The sequence below is a fragment of the Geosmithia morbida genome (assembly GCF_012550715.1).
Source record: "Geosmithia morbida isolate 1262 chromosome Unknown scaffold_7, whole genome shotgun sequence".
In the NCBI taxonomy this organism is placed as follows: domain Eukaryota; kingdom Fungi; phylum Ascomycota; class Sordariomycetes; order Hypocreales; family Bionectriaceae; genus Geosmithia; species Geosmithia morbida.
The window spans coordinates 307,407-325,991 of NW_023336194.1; the positions used below are offsets into that span (position 1 = coordinate 307,407).

Below are 18,585 nucleotides of genomic sequence, written 5' to 3' on the forward strand. Positions count from 1 at the left end.
CCCCCCTCCTATTCCCCCTTTCCCGCAAATCTATCAAAAGAGAGCCTTGTTCGCCTTCTCCGGCCGTTTGGTTTCTCGTTCCTTTCTTTTGCCTTCTCCCTCCCTCTCAACCATATCCACAACCGCTTCACTCTTTCAGCGGGCATTCGTTACTACTATATACGCACAAGATCCAACTACCGGGTTTTTTTTTCTTCTTTCACGGCATATAACAGAAGTAATACTTTGAGAGAGAAAAAAAAACAACAGTTCGCAACAATGAAGGGAGGTTTCGCCGTCGCCGCCGTCGCCGCCCTGGCCACCGGTGCCAACGCCATCAACCACCGTCACGGACATGAGCTCCTTCACAGGAAGGTCGAGGCCGAGAGCTGTGGATGCACCACCATCTACTACACCACCACTGGGGAGGCTACTCGTGAGTTTCTTCCTCCCTCTCCCCTCTCCCCCCTTCCTCCATCTCCCCCCTCTCCCCTCCCTCACTCTCGACTCGATCCCTGGTAGGATCGAGTCGAGCACATCAGAGAGAAGAAGGGAACGGCAGAGACTGACGCAGAAGGCCAAAACGGAAAACAGTCGTCCCTGCTCCTGCTCCCTCCACCAGCACCAGCTCGTCCTCCAAGCCGGTCACTCCCGTGTCCGTCGCCACCCCTACTCCGGTCCAGCCCTCGACGACGGCGACGCCGACCCCGACGTCGACCTTCAAGCAGCCCGTCCCCACCCCCGAGCAGTACACCTGCCCCACGCCGGGAACGTACACCTTCTCGGCCACGACCGTGACGCTGAGCGAGACGACGACCGTCTGCGGCGCCACCAGCACGCACGTCACCGCCGGCACCCACACCCTCGGAGGCGTCACGACCGTGGTCGAGACGGCCACCACCGTGACCTGCCCCGTCGCCACCACCACCGTGTCTGACGGCGTCGTGACCAGCATCGTGACCAGCACCGAGTACGTCTGCCCCTCGGCCGGCACCTACACCATCGCCCCCATCACCACCACCGTCACCACCGAGGGCGACGTCCAGGTCCCCGTCCCGACCAGCTACGCCCCGGGAACCTACACTGTCCCCGAGCAGGTCGTGACCGTCACCGACACCGACTACGTCACCTACTGCCCCTACAGCACTTCCGAGGCCCCCTCGCCCACCTCCGTCATCGAGGCCGTGGCCACCTCCGAGCCGGCCCCGTCTGCCGCCGCCACCACCGTCGCCTCCGCCTCGTCCTCCGCCGCCGCCACCACCTCCAGCGCGGCCGCCGGCGGGATCGATCTCTCCATCTCTCTCGGCTCCGGCGGCTCCTCCGGTTCCTCCTCCTCCGCCTCCGCCTCCAGCGCCGCCCCCTCCCCCTCGTCTGGCGGCGGCAGCAGCAGCGGCAGCTTCACCGGCAGCTTCGGCGGAGCCGGCGACCACTACGGTCTCACCTACACCCCCTACGTCGGCGCCACGGGCGAGTGCAAGTCGGCCGAGCAGGTCGACTCCGACATCCAGACCATCAAGGCCGACGGCTTCGACGTCGTCCGCGTCTACTCGACCGACTGCGACACGCTCGAGAACGTCGGCAGCGCCTGCAAGAAGCACGGCGTCGACATGATCATCGGCATCTTCGTCAAGGCCAGTGGCTGCAGCCCCGACACGCCCGAGGTCAAGGAGCAGATCGACGCCATCTCCAGCTGGGCCTCCTGGGACCAGGTCAAGCTCTTCGTCGTCGGCAACGAGGCCCTCATGAACGGCTACTGCACCGCCTCCGAGCTCCGCGAGCTCATCACCACCGTCAAGTCCGCCTGCTCCGACTACACCGGCCCCTACACCATCGCCGAGACCCTCGACTCGTGGCTGGAGCCGTCCACGTCGGGCGCCCTCTGCGACGTCGTCGACTTCACCGGCGCCAACATCCACCCCTTCTTCAACGCCGCCAACTTCGCCTCCCTCGCCGGCACCTTCGTCCAGGGCCAGCTCTCGATCCTCGACAAGATCTGCGATGGCAAGAAGGCCGTCAACCTCGAGTGTGGTTGGCCCACCGGCGGCTCCTGCCTCGGCAGCGCCTGCCCCGGTAAGTCCGAGCAGGCCGAGGCCCTCACCGACATCCGCAAGAAGGTCGGCGACCGCACCGTCTTCTTCTCCTTCGAGGACGACAAGTGGAAGGCCCCCGGTCCTCAGGGCTGTGAGCAGTTCTGGGGTGTCAACTCCTACTTCTCTAGCCTCCTGTAAAAGAAGAAGAGCAAGAAAAAACAAGGCAGACTCTCCTGTCAAGGCTTTTTCTGTCGTCGATTTTACGTATTGAGGAGATGGGGCTCTTTCTGAACGGGGGAAGGGATTCTTTTTTTTCGCGGTTTTCTTTTTTAAACATCCCTTCCTTTTGTTGTGCGTTATTTTTTCTCTCTTTCAAAATCTTATATTTCACCAATTTGTTTTACCGTGCAAAAGAAACAAAATCGATCCATATAAATATCATGTCAAGCCTGTAATGAAGATGTTTTCGTCCGTTTCTTTTTGCTACGCCGGTTGGCTCTACGCGACGAGCTCTTTTGCCTTTCCCGGGCCATTCATTTAGCAGAGAAGAGCAATTGACGTTTTTCATTCCCAGGACATTTGACATGTATTATTCCTAATCTCCGTGTGTAGCGATGATGTATATGATGTATATAACATGTTTTGAACCTTTCTGGGTGTGAACCCCCCCCCCCCCCCCCCCCCCCCCCCCCGCGTATACAAGGCCGTTCTTGTTCTATGCAGGCAAATGGATCTACACATACTCTTTATGGATACTCGTATTGAAGTGAAGCTGAGGCGAAGTAATATTCAATATCAACTCGTATCGAGGACCTCATGTTGAGCCGTATAGGCCCCGCTCGCCCCTTAATTTAACCCAAGCCTCTGGGGTGTTTTCTTATTTTCCTATTTTTTCGTCTTTCCCTCTTCTTCTCTTTTATTTTTTATTTTCTTTCTTTCTTTTCTTATTTTTATTTTTATCTCATTTTTCATTTTAGCTTCATCTCCATATTTATTTTATTACCCCCCGGAAAAAAAAAACTTGTTTAGTATTATCTTTATCACCTTTTACACGCATCTGAGAAGCCATCGTCCAGCAGTAGCAATACGTGCATCTGAGATGTACGGAGATAGTAACATTCAATACCTGGCAGTGTAACTAACTCGTATGCATTCGTATCATTCATATACAAGTATCATTGTATATAAAAAAGGATGAAAGCAAAAAAAAAAAGAGCAAAGAAGAAGGCAAGATAAGGCATATGGAATTCGCTAAACAATGCTGACTAATGCGTCTAGTAACCATACCTGCTCACCGTAAATGCATCAGATAATAAAGAAAAAGAATAAAAAGAAAAATCCCTAGATGAGAATCAAGACGTGGGTATTCTTGGAAGAAAGAAGAAAAACCTTCAGCCAACCTGTAAAGAAAAAAAAAGCAAGAAAAGAAGCAAGAAAAACCAGAGAATAGAGGACCTCCCATCCTCGGTATTATATCCTGATCCGAGGTCCATCTGACTTGTACTATCCGATATATATGATATATATATATATCGTCTCCCCTCTTCATCCTTGGGCGTCATATTGGCTATGCTTTGTTGGGTGGACAAGAGAAAGACGGCGTATAAGAAAAAGCGAAGAGCAGAAAAAAAAGAGGAATAGAAAGCAAGAAAGCGTAACTCGTCGAAAGAGACCCCATCGAAAAAAAAAGAACTCGAGTTGATGAGAAGCTTGTGTGTGTGTGTATGGCTAGCAAGGTCTCAGTCAGGCACGGTGATAGAAGAACAGAGGCCGACCCCCCCCCCCCCCCCCCCCGCTTTGCCAAGGATGGCTAAGAATGTATATATGTCGAGAAAAAAAAGAGGTGTCAGAAAAAAAAGGGCTAGAGGAGAAGAATGATGGCAAGAATACGCGTGCGAGGGAGAGAGAGAGAGAGAGAGATGGTCAGAATGGTGGAATGCGTTCAATCCTCGATGGCATCCTCCCGCCCCTGGACAAGCCGCATCTCTCGAGCTGCAGGAGTCCACCCTTGTGAGCGTCGCTCACGAGGACGTTGAGCTCCTGACCCTCATCGGCAAAGGACACGCCGCCGATCTCGCCAAAGACGTCAAACGTCTGCTTCTCCTGGAACGTGGTGGCGTTGATGATGTTGACGTTGTCGGCCTCCTCGGCCGCGACCAGGACGGGCTGCCCGCTTCCCAGGGGTGAGAAGGCGAGCCCGCGAGCGCCCGCCATGTCGCACCATATGCTCGTCAGCGGGCTTGGCCTGCCTCTCGAGTCGGTCCACCTGCGGCTGTCCCAGATCTTGACGCTCTTGTCCTGGAAGCCGGTGGCGACGGTGTGGCCGTTGTCGGACCAGGCGCACGAGAAGCCGTAGTCGCGGTGGCCGTTGAGCTCCACCTCCGTCTCGCCCGTCTCGGCATTGGTGATGGTGACCGTCTTGGCGTCGCCGACCAGGACCCGAAGGCGGCGGTCGGGCGAGACGGCCGAGCAGTTGAGCGGGAACCGGTACAGGAAGTCGGAGACGAACTGCTCCGCCTGTATGTCCAGGACCCGAAAGCCCTGGTCGTTGCTGCAGATGGCGGCGACGGGGCCCGAGGAGCGCCGGGCAGAGTGCACCTGGACGTGGTTCGTGATGCCCACGACGCCCCCGGTGATGGCGCCCTCGGAGAACTTGGTCTTGTCCTGCGAGCGCAGATTCTTCACCACAAAGTCCCCGTTGAACGTGCCGCCCACCAGCACGTCGTCGGTGGCGTCGAGGGCCGTTATGGCTCGTCTGAAGACGGGGAACTCGCCCAGGTTGACGGCCACCTCCGTCTTCCGAGTCAGGGGGTTGACCCGGTTTATGCCCCCAGAGGACGCGTAGTATATCTGCGAGCGGGAGGGCGAGGCGACGACGCTTCGCAGCTGGAAGTGGGCAAGGCTGACGTCTCGGCGCATCATCATCTTCCGGAACCGGAAGTGACTCTCGGACGACGGGATCCACACATCGTCGCGGCTCAGCTGGTCGGTATCAATCGATGTCAGAGACGACACGAAGCGGCGGCACGGATGCACACCCGGGGTGGCAGTAGAGTGGAATGGCGGCGGGGGGGCATGTGACTTACATCCCACTGGTCCGAACCTTGGTGATTCACATAGTTCCTATACGTCATATACCTCCTCGCCCTGGCAGCGTTCCTCGTCGTCCCCATGTCTGTCCAGTTCAACCCTTGCGGGTCGCAGCGGTCGCCCTCGAGCTGCGGATATCTGACCTCGTCGACCGCCTGGTCCGCCTGCCAGCGGATCCGGCCGATCTCAGGGGGGGGCCCTCTCGAGTTGGACAGAGGTCCCTGGTGAGCCCAGAGGCGAAGGAAATCGACCAATCCGACATTGACGGAGCCGAGGATCATCGAGTTGGTGCTGCTCGGCATAAGAGGCCCGAGGTCGTCCTCGGCGGGGCCAGCAGCGGGTGGGTTTGCAGGCATGAGGGGAGCCACCGTCGGCTGCTCCGGGAACGGGGGAGGCGGCTCATCGAGGGGTGCCCAGGGCTGCAGAGCTTGGACTGCCTGCTGCTCAGCGGCGGCACCCGCCTGCACTGGACCGAGAGGAGGGCCGCCGTCCCCCGCAGACTGGGCCCCGGGGGCCGGGTCCGGACCGCCTCCGTATCCCCCAGAGCCTTGGGACGGGGAAGCGGAGAAGGCCGGCATGGGCTGCTGTTGGTAGCCCCCGTCGACGGCGGAGCCGTACAGGGCCGCACCGCCGGTCTCGTCATCCTCATCGCTCATGTCGTCGTCATCGGTCGCCTGCCAGTCGTGCCCGGGCGCGTGGTCGGCGAGGCAGGAGCCGGAGGGGACGTGTTGAGTGGACGGGGGGAGCGGCAGCGAGGGCGTGCGCTGGTCAGCCTGGGAGGCGTGGGCGGCCCGCGCACCGTGCAGGTCTACCGAGGCACCCGCAGCGCCGTCCTGGACGGCGGGCGGCAGCGCCTCCGGCTCAAGGTCGACTGCTGCGGCGTGGAGGCTTCGACGGTGGCCGCCAGGGCTGTCGTGGCCGGCTCGTGCGTGGTCGTGGTCGTGGTCGTGGTCGTGGTCGTGGTCGTGGTCGTGGTCGTGGTCGTCTGCGCTGTCGCGGTGGCGACCGTATAGACCGTCGTGGGGCGGCGATGCTGCGTCTCCTTGATAGCTCTGGTGGGCGAGCCAGAGCTGTGATGCAGATGGTGCTACTGCAGTTGTGCTGTCGGGCAGCATGGCCTGGTCAGGTCTCACAGAGCAGCACCCGCTCTGATCATGCTGCGGGAGGGCGGGATCGCTGGGATGCAAGCAGGTCGTCGGCCTACTGCTGCCCTACGAGGACCGGGCAGTTTCGGCGGCAAGCAGCGCCCAACGGCAGGGGACGCAGGCGACAGGACGACAGATGTGACCGGGTACGCGCAGCAACCTATCCCGTGCCTGCGTGTGCCTGCTCAAGAGAGAGTACGGTGTACGGGCACCGAGAGACTCTCTGTAGATATCGAGAGGCGCGATGATTGACGGTGTCTTTTCCAGTACCCGGTACGTCGTGTGCGTCGTGCGTATCGTGAAATATATCGTATGTCGTCACCGCTCGGTATGTGTGCGTGTATGTGTGTAAGCGTGTATGCGTGTATGCGTGTATGCGTGTGTGTAAGCGTGTATGCGTGTATGCGTGCGGGTTATGTGTGTATGCGTGCGTGCTATGTGTGTATGCGTGCGTACGCGTGTGTTTGTCTGCCAGTTCGCGTGTATGAGGCGTCCTTCCCTCTCGGTCTCTATCTCTGGCATCTATCCTCCCCTTGCTCGATATAGGTCTCACTTGTCGTGCGGTTCGTCGTCTTCGCTCTTTTGCTGAACGTATGCGGCTCGAGTCACTGGCGGGCGGGTCCGGCAGGAAGAGGGAGGGAGGGAGGGGTCGATGGGACTGGGCGCAGGGCAGGACCAGGGTATGCTTGTGGCTCGTGCGATGCCGTCGTCTGACCGTTGGAGCCTTGGCTGCTTGAGCCTCGAGGGGACTGGCTGCTCATCTAAATAATACCTGATTGTTGACGGGAAGAGGAAGATGCCGTGTTTCTTGGAGCTTCCTCTTGCAGGGATCGGATGATGGTACAGCAGTAGCAGCAGTAGCAGTAGCAGTTATAGTAATCGTATCAGTAGTGGGTGGGAAAAGAAAGAAGAAGAAAAAAAGAAGAAAAAAGAAGGGAAAAAAAAAGAAGTCGAGACAGATGATCCCCAAGGCTCGATATGGGCGCGGGCGGAAAAGATGGGGGTTTAAAGGCGGCGGCCTAGAGCGTGCACTAGTCTCAACTCCGTAGTAATACACACTAATCTCTACTTTCGTACTGATACTGCCTCCTGAACGTAAGCGGACTGACTACGCTGGTGGGGGGGGGGGGGGGGGGGGGGGGGGCGGGGGCGCGGCGGCATCACGTCCTTGGCAGGATCCCTCTGGTTCCTGCTGTAGTACGATCAACTTGTAATATTGCTGCTACTCGTAGACTGTAACCCGTAGACATCCGCACTCGCACTCACACATCGTCTCCCCCGATTGGACCGGGACCGCATCGGGATGGCAAGAGGGTTCGGGAACTCGAAGCCACCAAGTTCTCACATTGGCCAGAGCCTTACAAGAAGACGGTTGGGAGAGGGAAGGATGACAGTACTCGTACACGCGTACCGGACGGTATGGGGTATGGCAATGTCCAGGATACAGGTTCGCCGCTGACTCGAAGGCGGCACGAGCTGAGTAGTACTCGCAGCTTACGAGCCGGCCAGGGAGGGACCGCCATCGGATCGACAACCGGCAGCAAGGAATAAGCAAGTACTTTTATTTTTTTTTTAAATCGTGCAAGGCAGAGGAAACCGGTGATGGATTCCTGCAATGGTGCGTATCGACTGATACTACGAATACTACGTACTATGGGTAGTACGCTATCAGCTCGTTACCCGTCAATATTCGCTACTCGTCACGTTGTTCATCTCATACATACGCATGCATGGTATGGATACTGTTTGTATACTCGTAGACACTAGCAAACGACGCACAATGGTTGTTCCGTTCCGGTCCCGAGCCTCAGGCCTCTAGGCAAACATCGTCAGATCAGGTAGCCTGTATTATCTACGGCCTCCTCCTCCTCCTTATATAGAACAGGTCAGTTCGATACAGCTGCCGCGACCCTTCCTTCGAAGGGGCTGACGCAGCCGCATCATCTACAGCACCTACGCACGCGTGTGAGAACGATACCGACAGATACATCAAAACATATAGAGAAGTTGAAAGTCACAATAACCTACCGAGTACGAGTACGAGTACACGAGTACACACATGCGACAGAGACAAGGCGAAACCGATCGTGATCGATTAACCCGCAATGGACGGACCGCGACTGGATTGCCCTAAGCCACTCTCCTGCGCCTGTCTCTTTTTTTTTTTTGATATCCTTACCTCATTCTACCCATTCACAACCCTCCCCTGCCGTCCCGTCATATTCTACAATCTGTGGTAGGGCGCTAGGCGCACGGCCCAGAGCAGACGGGCGTTACCAATTATCCGGGTGGTGCTGGCAATAGTATCATGTCGGATGCATACGTCGCGCTCTACCTGCATGCACCTGCTCGCACCCTCTACCGTCCCTCCGTCTCCGTCCTGTCCTGTCCCTACCTCTTCTCCAGTAGTCACTGCATATCACGCTAGAGCGGCTACGTTGCCGTGGCTCTCACCATCACTCCTCTCCTCCGGTCCAGGATCCGTCGTCTGCTCGTACGTGTTGGTGGTCGCCGTCTTACCCCCAACACCCTCACGGGCATCGCCCCCCCCCCCCAAGGTTGGCACCTCGGACCGTGGCAACCACCACGTCGTCGTACCAGCTGTGCCCCTCTAGGTCCAAGCCAAACCCACCGGGTACGAGCTCTCATGCATGAGGTCGGTTTCCGTAGGGCCCTAGAGGCTAAGCGGGGCAAGCACCAGACGGCTCTCCTGTTGCGCCGACCTGCATCCATCCCATTGGGCCGCCTGCATTGTGCATCCGTCCTACAACCCGTCTGCCCCGTCTTCCGTCGACCGTTGCTAACGCCGAGTCGGTTGACCGGATCGTAGCAGCCGTCCGACCCTTCCTCCTATCCCGCCTTGCCGGGCACGGGCACACGCAAGAGGGAAGAAGCGCTCATGCCCAGCACTCCGTATTGCGTAACCGGCACAGATCTCGCCGACTTGTCATGTGCGCATATGCATCGTGCTACGCCGTACACTGCTGTGTGGAGTGCTCGTAGCCGGCACAGAGATCGGAAACCTCTCCTTTCCCGAGCTCCTTCCTATTCACGCATGGGGGCGATCGTGATCAGCTCAACCAGAGCGATACTCGATACTCCACCCCTCTGCCTCCACCCCTCTGCTTCCGACCCCCCCTGCGGGCTACCCGACTCCTGGCCTTGCCGGTATTGCCATATGTGTATCGATGTCCAATGCTTACCGGAACAATATCAGCACCAGCCTCTCGAGCCCGCTCTGATCCTCATTGCAATCCGGGCCTCCTCGACTTTCGTCCAATGTAGTCGACAACTTTATCCTCGTTGAGTTGCGGGGTTGTTGTTGTTGTTGTTGTTGTTGTTGGCACCTCGCGGCGTGTACCAGCTGTATCGGTGACCGCCATGGTTCTGCGTATACTCCGTAGTATTGCTACATTGATCTTTTCCAATGACTGGTATTGCCGACGGCGGTGTACGGGTAATACGTCGCTTCACTTCGTCTTCCCACAGGTGTAGATGTCTCCTTCTTGTGTACCTGGACCCCGGTACATTCAGCATGCTGGAGAAGACGCCGGGGAACAGGGGCCACATGGCCAACCAGCCCGTCCAAGAGACGAAGGTCAGACACGGCAAGATATCCCTAGTCTCCTAGGCCGTCATAGGCTATATCCATCGGCACGGAACACGAGAGAGACGGGGCACATCCAAGCTGAGAACGAGAACGAAAGATGATGAAGAGGGGGAGGACAAGACATGCATGTGCCCCCCCCCCCACGAGTCCAAGCAGCATGTAGCTCGACGGGTTCCGGTCAAGTTGTCGACAACTGGGATCAGACACGGCCGAGATCGGCATGAACCCTCGTCACCCCTCGGGGGCCGGGGCCAACCGTGCATGCATACAAGGCACGTAAGGCATATAAGGCGAGGGAATTGACTGATCGGCTCATCGGCTCAACCACACGGCCATGCTGTCCTTTCAGCCTTTCTCTTCTTCTTCTTCTCTCAAGCCTACGCTATTCAGAGTACACGATGATGCAGAGCACGGGTAGTGTAAGATCCTTGAGCCACGTCATATTCTAGCATGCCTTCTATTCTCCCGTATAAGAGAGCCCAGACTCTGCCCCATCCTTGATGCCCACATCACCTCTACTCTCTGTATCGCGCCTTTTTGCCATCATCAACCTATGCGCCCCGGAATCGTTTGCTCTTCTTTTGATTATCGCCGCACGACTGACCGTGCAAATGCTCCGATAAGTTCGTACGTCGCGAAGCAATGTTTTGCCGCGCCCGGGCGTCGACCCCTCTCTCTTCTCCTCCTTTCCCAGATCTCTCTCTCTCTCTCTCTCTCTCTCTACATATGATGGAAATTTGGGATTCTCCCTAAAGAGTACCGAGGTTTCGACCAAGGAAGTAGTAGTAGTAGTCTGTATCATATTAACTGCTAGTGATAGGTGCGAGCTCTGCCTCTTGTAACATGAAAACGAGTCCGAGTGGCAGGATGAAGGGAGACTCTCACCCAACAGAACAGGGAACAGCATTTCAGGATTGAGAACCAAAAAAAAAAAAAAACATGGGTCATTCTGGACTGGCAGAATAGATGTTCTCAGCTGCATCAAGTTACCAGAGCACACCATCATCGCTGTCGAATAACGCTACTACATCGTAGCCGATTTTCCGGGAGGAAATCGCCAGTCGACTAAACGTCTGATTCAACACTTTTTATATAGCTTTTTCTGTTTCTGCTTCTTCTATTATCCACATGTCCCTCGCCTTGGAAAAAAAACTAGAGCTTGTTCTCTAGCCTCCTCTCTTCCTTGAGCTTCAACAGCTTATCCAGGGCATCCTGGAGGGGAACCAGCTCCCCCTTGTTCTGCGTGGCCTGGTCGTCGCGGTTACGGATGTTGACGGTGCGAGACTCTTGCTCCTCACCACCGACCACTATATTGGAGAGTTAGCATCCGCCGCGCTTCCTCCCGATCGAAGACATGGATAAGAGGGGGGAGGAAGAGAGGGAAGAAGAAGAAGAAGAAGGGAAAGAGGCGGAGACGAGAGAGAGAAGACAAGGTATCGAGGACGAGGGTGTGATGAGCATACCAAATATGAAGTTGTACTGTTCCAGCTGACCGGTACGGATCTTCTTCTGGAAAGTGTTCGAGCTGGTGTCAATGTCAATGTACAGGCCCTTCTCGTGGAAGATGGACTGGATCTCCTTGGCGTAGTCGTTGAGCTTGGGCATGACGGGCACGACCAGGATCTGGCGGGGGCTGAGCCAAAAGGGCCACTTGCCGCCAAAGTGCTCGGTGAGGATGCCGATCATGCGCTCGAAGCTGCCCAGGACGGCTCGGTGGATCATGACGGGACGGCCGTACCCCTGGGGCAGGTCGGGGTCCTTGGCCGCCGTCTCGGGCAGCTTCTCGTCCTTGCCGGCGACGTAGCGGAGCTTGAAGCGCTGGGGCAGGTTGAAGTCCAGCTGGATGGTTCCGCACTGGAACTCGCGCCTCAGGGCGTCGTAGACGGTGATGTCGATCTTGGGGCCGTAGAAGGCGCCGTCTCCCGGGTTCTCCTCCCACTTGGAGCCGATCTTCTGGACGAAGCCGTCCAGGGCCTGGCGGAGCTTGTCCTCGGCCATGTTCCAGATGCCGATGTCGCCAATGTACTTCTCCGGACGCGTCGACAGCTTCAGCTTGAAGGTGAAGCCGAACAGGCCGTAGACCGAGTACAGGAAGTCGAACGCTCCCCCGATCTCCTCCGCGATCTGATCGACCGTGCAGAAGATGTGGGCGTCGTCCTGCTGGAAGCGGCGCACGCGCGTGAGACCCGACAGGGCGCCGGAGAACTCGTTCCGGTGGAGGACGCCAAAGTCGGCCATCCTCCAGGGGAGGTCCTTGTACGTCACGTCCGAGTGGGAGAAGATCTTGCAGTGGCCGGGGCAGTTCATGGGCTTGAGCCCAAACGTCTCCTTCTCCACCTCGAACGTGAACATGTTCTCGGCGTAGTGACCCCAGTGGCCCGACGTCTTCCACAGGTCCGACTTGTACATGTTGGGCGACATGACCTCCTGGAAGCCGCGCTTGCGGTACTGCTCCTGCATCAGCGTCATGAGCGAGCCGTAGATGCGGGTGCCGTGGGGGAGCCAGAAGGTAGATCCCGGCGACACCTCGTCGAAGAAGAAGAGCTTCTGGTCCTGCCCAATCTTTCGGTGGTTGCGCTTGGCCGCCTCGGCGAGGAACGTCTTGTACTCGTCCAGGGCCTTCTTGTCGGGGAACGAGATACCCGAGATTCGCTGGACCGACTCGTTGTCGCTGTTGCCTAGCCAGTAGGCGGCCGAGTTTCTGAGGACGGAGAAGGCCTTGATGTTGCCCGTGTGCGGCACGTGGGGGCCGCGGCACAGGTCGATCAGGGGACCGCAGCGGTACACGGTGCTCTTGGTGCCCTCGGGGACGCGCTGGTTGATGAAGTGGAGCTTGTACTTGCTGTAGCGGAACATCTCGACCAGCTCCTCCTTGGTCATCTCCAGACGCTCAAACGGCTGCCTCTCCTTGATGATGGAGCTGGACAGGCTCTCCAGAGCCTTCTTGTCCTCTTCGGCGATGACTCTGCCGTCCATGTTGGCCATGTCGTAGTAGAAACCGGGGGGGTCCTCGGTGGGGGGGCCGTTGCACAGGTAGCAGCCGAAGCGCTTCTCGCAGGCCTCGCCCAGGACATGAGCAGACGAGTGCCAGAAGACCTTCTTTCCCTCCGGGTGCTCGAAGTCGAGGAACTCGAGCTTGCAGCTCTTCTCAAGCGGCCGGACGAGGTCCCACAGCTCGCCGTCGACGAGGGAGATGATGGTGCGCTCGAACAGAGACTTGGAGATGCCCCTGGCGACGGACCCGGGCGTGGTCTCCCATGCAGTGCCCTTGTCTTCCTTGCCGTTGGGGAGCGAGATGGTGATCTCCTCGCGGGGCTTGGCTGTTCGTCGAGGTCACATTTCTTGTCAGCATCGTTCGGCGCGCGGGGTGCGTTGTCGTCGCATCTCGTAGGCAAAGAGGGGGGACTTCTACGAACCGGCAAGCTCGGCGTCGTTCCTCGCCTTGATCTTGTCAAAGAGGTCGACACGGTGCTTGATGAATTCGGGGAGGGTAGGCAGCTACGATGCACGATACCCCGCCATTAGCCAACGTTTCCTCTCTTCGCTCTTTCCATGCCGCCTTTCCTTCGTCTCGTTCTCCCTTCTTCCCCTTGACCGTCCTTGGATATCGGCCCCCCCCCCCCCCCCCCCCTCCCGTATATCGCAGCGCCCACCGCTCTCCGCCCACCGTCTCCCGCGCTTACCTCGAGGCTCTCCTTCTTTCCACCCTTGGCAGCCTTCTCTTTGGGTTGCTTGGCCGGCCGCGAAGGCAGGCTCTGCTGTTCGGCCGAGGCAGCGTCGGCCGCCGGCTTCGGGGCGTCGGCTTGCTGGGACGACATGCTGAGAAGAGATGGCGGCAGGTATTGCGGTACTCTGGCAACTTGCCGTTGGTGATAGGGTTCGATCGTCTTTGCTTCAATCTTTGAAAAGTACGAGTACTCGTGTAGAATGGAGGGGCAATTGGGCGAAAGGTGGGGGGGCGGGCTGGTTGAGTCACGCACGAATTTCATGCAAAACCCCCCCACCACCACCACCACACCACCGCCGATGGTCCCCCGACCACCACACAAAGACGGTAGATCTTCGGCATGTGATTATGCCGAGAAAACTGCTAGGAAGATGATCATCGCGATACATTCACCATTCAATTATCAATACGCGCCGGCGTCTTCTGCCCTGATATCAGTAGCAGTCTCCGTAGGGCTTGCCATCCCAATCTCGCAGAAACAGGACCCTGTGGTGAGCCGCGTGGGCGAGATGGTTGAGCACTGGTAAAACTAGTATCTGTCCACATATGCCGTATGAAAGCCACCATGCAGTAAGTGGCTGGGTATCGTCTCCTTCCCATACAAGACCAAGACGCCTGGAAATCTTCTCGCTGTTCTCGTACTCAAAGCCCATACCTCGTCACACACTCCTCGCGATGCGTGTCGAGGCAATCGAGCGCGCACACCCGTGTACCGCACTTCATGCACCGCACCCGGCCCCAGTATCCGCACACCTCGCAGAACACCCTCTGCGGCGGCTTGCCGTTCCCGTCCCACGAGCCCCTGGCCTCAAGGTACGTCAACGGCGGGTGCGCCAGCAATTCCCCCAACTCCTTGTCCGACGGTACCTCGGGCACGCGCGATACGAGCAGCGGGCCTCCCTCGCCAAGGTCCGCGTCCTCCTCGCCTAGGCCCTTCCCGGCCAGGTCTGGTTCGGGTCGAGAGGTGCTGTACGTGTCTGCGAGCAGCGACCCCTTCGGCTCGGGGCGCGAACGGCCCAAATCGTGGCTCGTCTCAGCCTTCGTCGCCGTGGGAGCATCTGCTGTGGGCGTGCCGTGCCGGTCCGGGACGGGGGCGGCGGCGGGAGGAGGGTTCTTGCCGTGACCACCGCCTGCTCGTCTGCTGTTTGCGCTGGCTGCGGCGGCAGCGGCAGCTGTTGCCTCGGCTTGCTGATGGGCTAGGAAGCCGTCTAGATGGTTGGCAAAGGTCTTTTGGGACTGCAGGATTCTTCGGACGGCACTGGTCTTTCCCTGTGCTGTCGCTGCCGTCAGCATTGCCGTCACACCCGGAGCTAGCAGAGAAAGAGAAGGGGAGGGGCAGCTCACATTTGTGTCCCACAACCGGAATGGTATTATCTTTGTTGCCGTCCCGCTCGAGGGCCTCGACTTCCTTTCGTATGCGGACCTCTTGTCGGGCCGTGAGGTCGTCTATGCTCGGCCCGGCTGGCGCGTTCCTCGCCCGCTTGCGGCTTCCCTGCGAGGCGCCTGTGGGATGTGCTCGTGTGTCGGGGACGTAGGCCCATCCCGGGGCTAAGGACGTCTTTAGACTGGCAATTTCGACGACGCCAAAGTTGTTCATTATGATGATGTGGGGCCAGAGCGAAGGTATTAAATTAAGCACAAGAGAGATCGGAGACGCGCTTGTGAATCTGGCAGTAAGAAACAAAAGAAAAAGAAAAAAAGGGAACAATTTGAATGATGACACAGCAACCTCGCTTCCCCACACGACGCTGAGAGGGTGGATACCGGTATCCCTCGCCCGAGAGTCCCTCCAGGTCCTGTATGTGCCGAGGCAATCCTGGATTTGGCAACTGCTCCAGCTTAGCAGCAATAAGTTACGACGTAGATCGGCAGCAACGTTATCACCGTGTTTTGTCCCTGTCTTCTAATCTTTCTCTTCTTCCCCTGCAATTTGCCATCAGGACCGAGATCCTTTTGGAAGCCCAGAATAGTTATATCGCCAACGTTGACCGCTATGGCTGGAGCAGTACGTCAGCCGATTGATGTCGAGGCGTTGCAACGGTACATCGGAGAGAAAATTCCCGAGATTGGACTTCCGTTGGAGGTGAAGCAGGTATGTCCTCGGCCCCTCTCGTCAAGTCCATATACCACTGTTCAAGAAGAGACGTCGGTATATGGAGACGGAGGAAGATAGATGCATGCTGACAATGGGTTTCCGGGTGAAAACAGTTTGGCTATGGCCAATCCAATCCCACATACCAGCTCATAAGCCCCGACGGGGTGAAATACGTGTTGAGAAAGAAGCCCCCGGGCAGACTTCTTTCCAAGTCCGCGCACAAGGTTGAGCGAGAGTATCGCATCATATCTGCTCTGGGGCCTACGGATGTCCCGGTACCAAAGGTGAGTGGGATCGCTCATCTTATCACACCCTTCCCCTCTACCCCTCTCCCGCACGTGTTGACGCTCTCCAGGCATACTGCCTCTGCGAAGATGAGTCCGTCATCGGGACGGCCTTCTACATCATGGAATTCCTCGACGGACGCATATTCGAGGACCCTTCGATCCCAGACGCATCCTCTGCCGAGGAGCGGTCTCGGCTGTGGCAAGCGGCGGTGCACACTCTGGCCAAGCTGCACCGCGTAGACTACACCAAGCTCGGACTGCAGTCGTTCGGGCAGACTTCTGGCTTCTACGACAGACAGCTGGCGACTTGGAAGCAAATCAGTCTCGTATGCTCTTCGCATCCTCTCTCCTCCCCCCTCTCTCTCTGACCGCACTCCTGACTCAACTCGAATCAGTCTCAAGCAAACGTCGTTGACGCGGAAACGAAAGAGTCGGTAGGGGCCATCCCACACATAGACTCCCTCCTCGCTTTCTTTGGCGACAAAGCAAACCAGCCGCGCGATCGGGCGACACTCGTGCACGGCGACTACAAGATAGACAACATCGTCTTCCACAGGGACAAGCCCGAGGTGATTGGCCTGCTGGACTGGGAGATGAGCACCATCGGCCACCCGCTGTCCGACCTGGCCAACATGATGAACCCTTACTACATGACTCCAGGCTTCTTCCCGTCGGATTCGTCTCCCGGCCTGCCCTCGCCCGACGCCCTCATGGGCTGGTACGCCGACGTGGCGGGGTGGGATCCGAGACCTGAGGCTGACTGGGCCAAGGCCTTTTCCATCTTCCGTCTGTCGGCCATCGCTCAGGGCATCGCGGCCAGGGTGGTGAGGAAGCAGGCTTCGAGCGCTCAGGCAAAGAGATATGCCACCATCTTCCCGAGTCTGGGAGTTTTGGCATGGAATATGGTGGAGGAGAGAAGATCGACGGCAGGAGCGGTAGCAAAGACGAAGCTCTGATCAATTGGCCGTGCAGCAGCAAGGAGCAGCAATAACAGCAGCGAATGCTACTACACTGCATATGCAGTTTGGTAGAAGAATCATGCCACCCCCCCCTTGTTCTTGACCTTCTCAACATGTACAAGTAACGTTCACTGCCCCTCCCTTCAAAGGAGGGGGGAAAAAAACAGGAAATGGGTACGTATACTCGTACGAGGAGTACATTCAGAATGGGGAAACCCCCATGCAGGGGCCAATACTACGGGCGACAAAAGGTCACCAAGATGTGAAACCGAATAGGTAAGGTACGCATGTGTAGAGGGGAAGGAAAAGGAAGGGAAGAGAAGAGAAGAAGAGAAGAAGTAAGAGTGTCTACCCGTAAACAAGTCAAAAGACAATGACATCTCTACTATTACCAATCCAAGGCCCCCTACCACTTCGGCCCCTTCTCTCTCCCCTCCCCCTCCCCATCAGTCCTCCACCCCCTCATAAATAAAAAAAGGGTCACCTGAGAAGGAAAGTGCGGAGAGAGGGTGGGAAAGCGGAGAAGGAGAAGGTCCCTCGCCCTCTTTCCGTGACGTGTATTACGAGGTGCTAAGACGGGACAGGCTCTGCTTGTGTGCGTGTGCTCCAACTTGGGGCTGGGGTCAATTTGTGGGGAGGCATTTTCCCCCAATCAGCGGTAGGAGTTACAGAGTTACCGACAGATGTACCAGGATGTATATCTGACTGTAGTACGTATTCGGATTGATTCCAATGGTGGAGAGGGAGGAAGAGAGAGAGACCGAGCGGGAGGAGAGCAAGAGCATTAGCCGGAGAGAGAGACGCGAGTGGACACTACCCATTTTCCCACTTGACCCGAGCCACAGCCGGTCGGAACTACCACCACCACCACCACCACCACGAAAGCTTCATTTGCGACTCACACTCTCTCCTCTTTCCCTCACAACCCTCTTTCTACACCTTCCTCAAAAAAAAACCCCCTCTCTCTTTGCGTTTTCCACCTCATCACCCTCACCTCTCGCCTTCGGAAAAACAACGAGAACTTCAAAAGAACTCACCTCTCCCCCATAATGCTCTCAGCTTCGAGACAGCTCGGCCCTCGCGCCGCCATGCTTGCCACCCGTCCCTTCCACACCTCTACGCGACGCATGGCCGGCGTTGCCGCCGCCGCCCCTCACGTTTCCGCTCCTCTGCCAGCCAAGAGGCCCGTGGGTGCCTTTCGTGGAAGGTGAGTTGCATATCCGTCAATCCATCTCGCAAGGCTCCGAGCAGTCAAGCTAACCAGGTTTTCTACCATCAACAGCCTGTTCGGCTTCCTCCTCGGTACCGCCCTGTCCGGTAGCGTCGTCTACACCTACCTGATTGGCGAGTACAAGACGTCCAACGATCTCCTCAGCGAGGATATCTACGTATGTCCCTTTCCATCTCATCCCTCCCATGCCATCTTGTCGACGTACAGAGCTAACGACTGACCTTCCCCCCCGGATATAGACTCTGCAAGCCTCCGTCTCCCGTCTCACCAGCTACGTTCAGAACCTTGAGCAACGCTTGGTGGAGAAGAAGAAATAGGCACAGCACACAGCATACACACACACACACACACACACACACACACACACACACACTCGCACTCACACCACATCAATTACTTTTCGGAAAGAGGAACACAGTAAAAATACCGGTC

General features: G+C 57.4%; 6 protein-coding genes across 6 annotated transcripts; 3 read left to right on the top strand and 3 right to left on the bottom strand.

The window, feature by feature from the left end:
• Positions 1-258: 258 nt before the first annotated feature.
• On the top strand, positions 259-2,207 carry GMORB2_6940 (Exo-beta-1,3-glucanase, GH17 family; the record flags this gene model as incomplete). The annotated part of the gene is made up of 2 exons (XM_035468905.1): positions 259-415; positions 574-2,207. 2 exons carry the CDS (start codon positions 259-261, stop codon positions 2,205-2,207), a joined length of 1,791 nt encoding a protein of 596 aa, XP_035321285.1.
• Positions 2,208-3,932: 1,725 nt separating this feature from the next.
• GMORB2_6941 (WD domain, G-beta repeat) lies at positions 3,933-6,214 on the bottom strand (the record flags this gene model as incomplete). Its single annotated transcript, XM_035468906.1, has 2 exons — positions 3,933-4,991; positions 5,096-6,214. 2 exons carry the CDS (start codon positions 6,212-6,214, stop codon positions 3,933-3,935), a joined length of 2,178 nt encoding a protein of 725 aa, XP_035321286.1.
• Positions 6,215-11,006: 4,792 nt separating this feature from the next.
• GMORB2_6942 (threonyl-tRNA synthetase) lies at positions 11,007-13,672 on the bottom strand (the record flags this gene model as incomplete). The annotated part of the gene is made up of 4 exons (XM_035468907.1): positions 11,007-11,161; positions 11,318-13,174; positions 13,271-13,352; positions 13,538-13,672. 4 exons carry the CDS (start codon positions 13,670-13,672, stop codon positions 11,007-11,009), a joined length of 2,229 nt encoding a protein of 742 aa, XP_035321287.1.
• A 551-nt stretch (positions 13,673-14,223) lies between these two features.
• On the bottom strand, positions 14,224-15,178 carry GMORB2_6943 (zinc finger HIT domain-containing protein 1; the record flags this gene model as incomplete). The annotated part of the gene is made up of 2 exons (XM_035468908.1): positions 14,224-14,861; positions 14,926-15,178. The coding sequence occupies 2 exons, from the start codon at positions 15,176-15,178 to the stop codon at positions 14,224-14,226; spliced, it is 891 nt and encodes a 296-aa protein (XP_035321288.1).
• Positions 15,179-15,574: 396 nt separating this feature from the next.
• On the top strand, positions 15,575-16,919 carry GMORB2_6944 (putative kinase, aminoglycoside phosphotransferase (APT) family; the record flags this gene model as incomplete). The annotated part of the gene is made up of 4 exons (XM_035468909.1): positions 15,575-15,673; positions 15,790-15,960; positions 16,032-16,289; positions 16,359-16,919. The coding sequence occupies 4 exons, from the start codon at positions 15,575-15,577 to the stop codon at positions 16,917-16,919; spliced, it is 1,089 nt and encodes a 362-aa protein (XP_035321289.1).
• Positions 16,920-17,971: 1,052 nt separating this feature from the next.
• On the top strand, positions 17,972-18,470 carry GMORB2_6945 (uncharacterized protein; the record flags this gene model as incomplete). The annotated part of the gene is made up of 3 exons (XM_035468910.1): positions 17,972-18,129; positions 18,187-18,310; positions 18,393-18,470. 3 exons carry the CDS (start codon positions 17,972-17,974, stop codon positions 18,468-18,470), a joined length of 360 nt encoding a protein of 119 aa, XP_035321290.1.
• Positions 18,471-18,585: the final 115 nt, after the last annotated feature.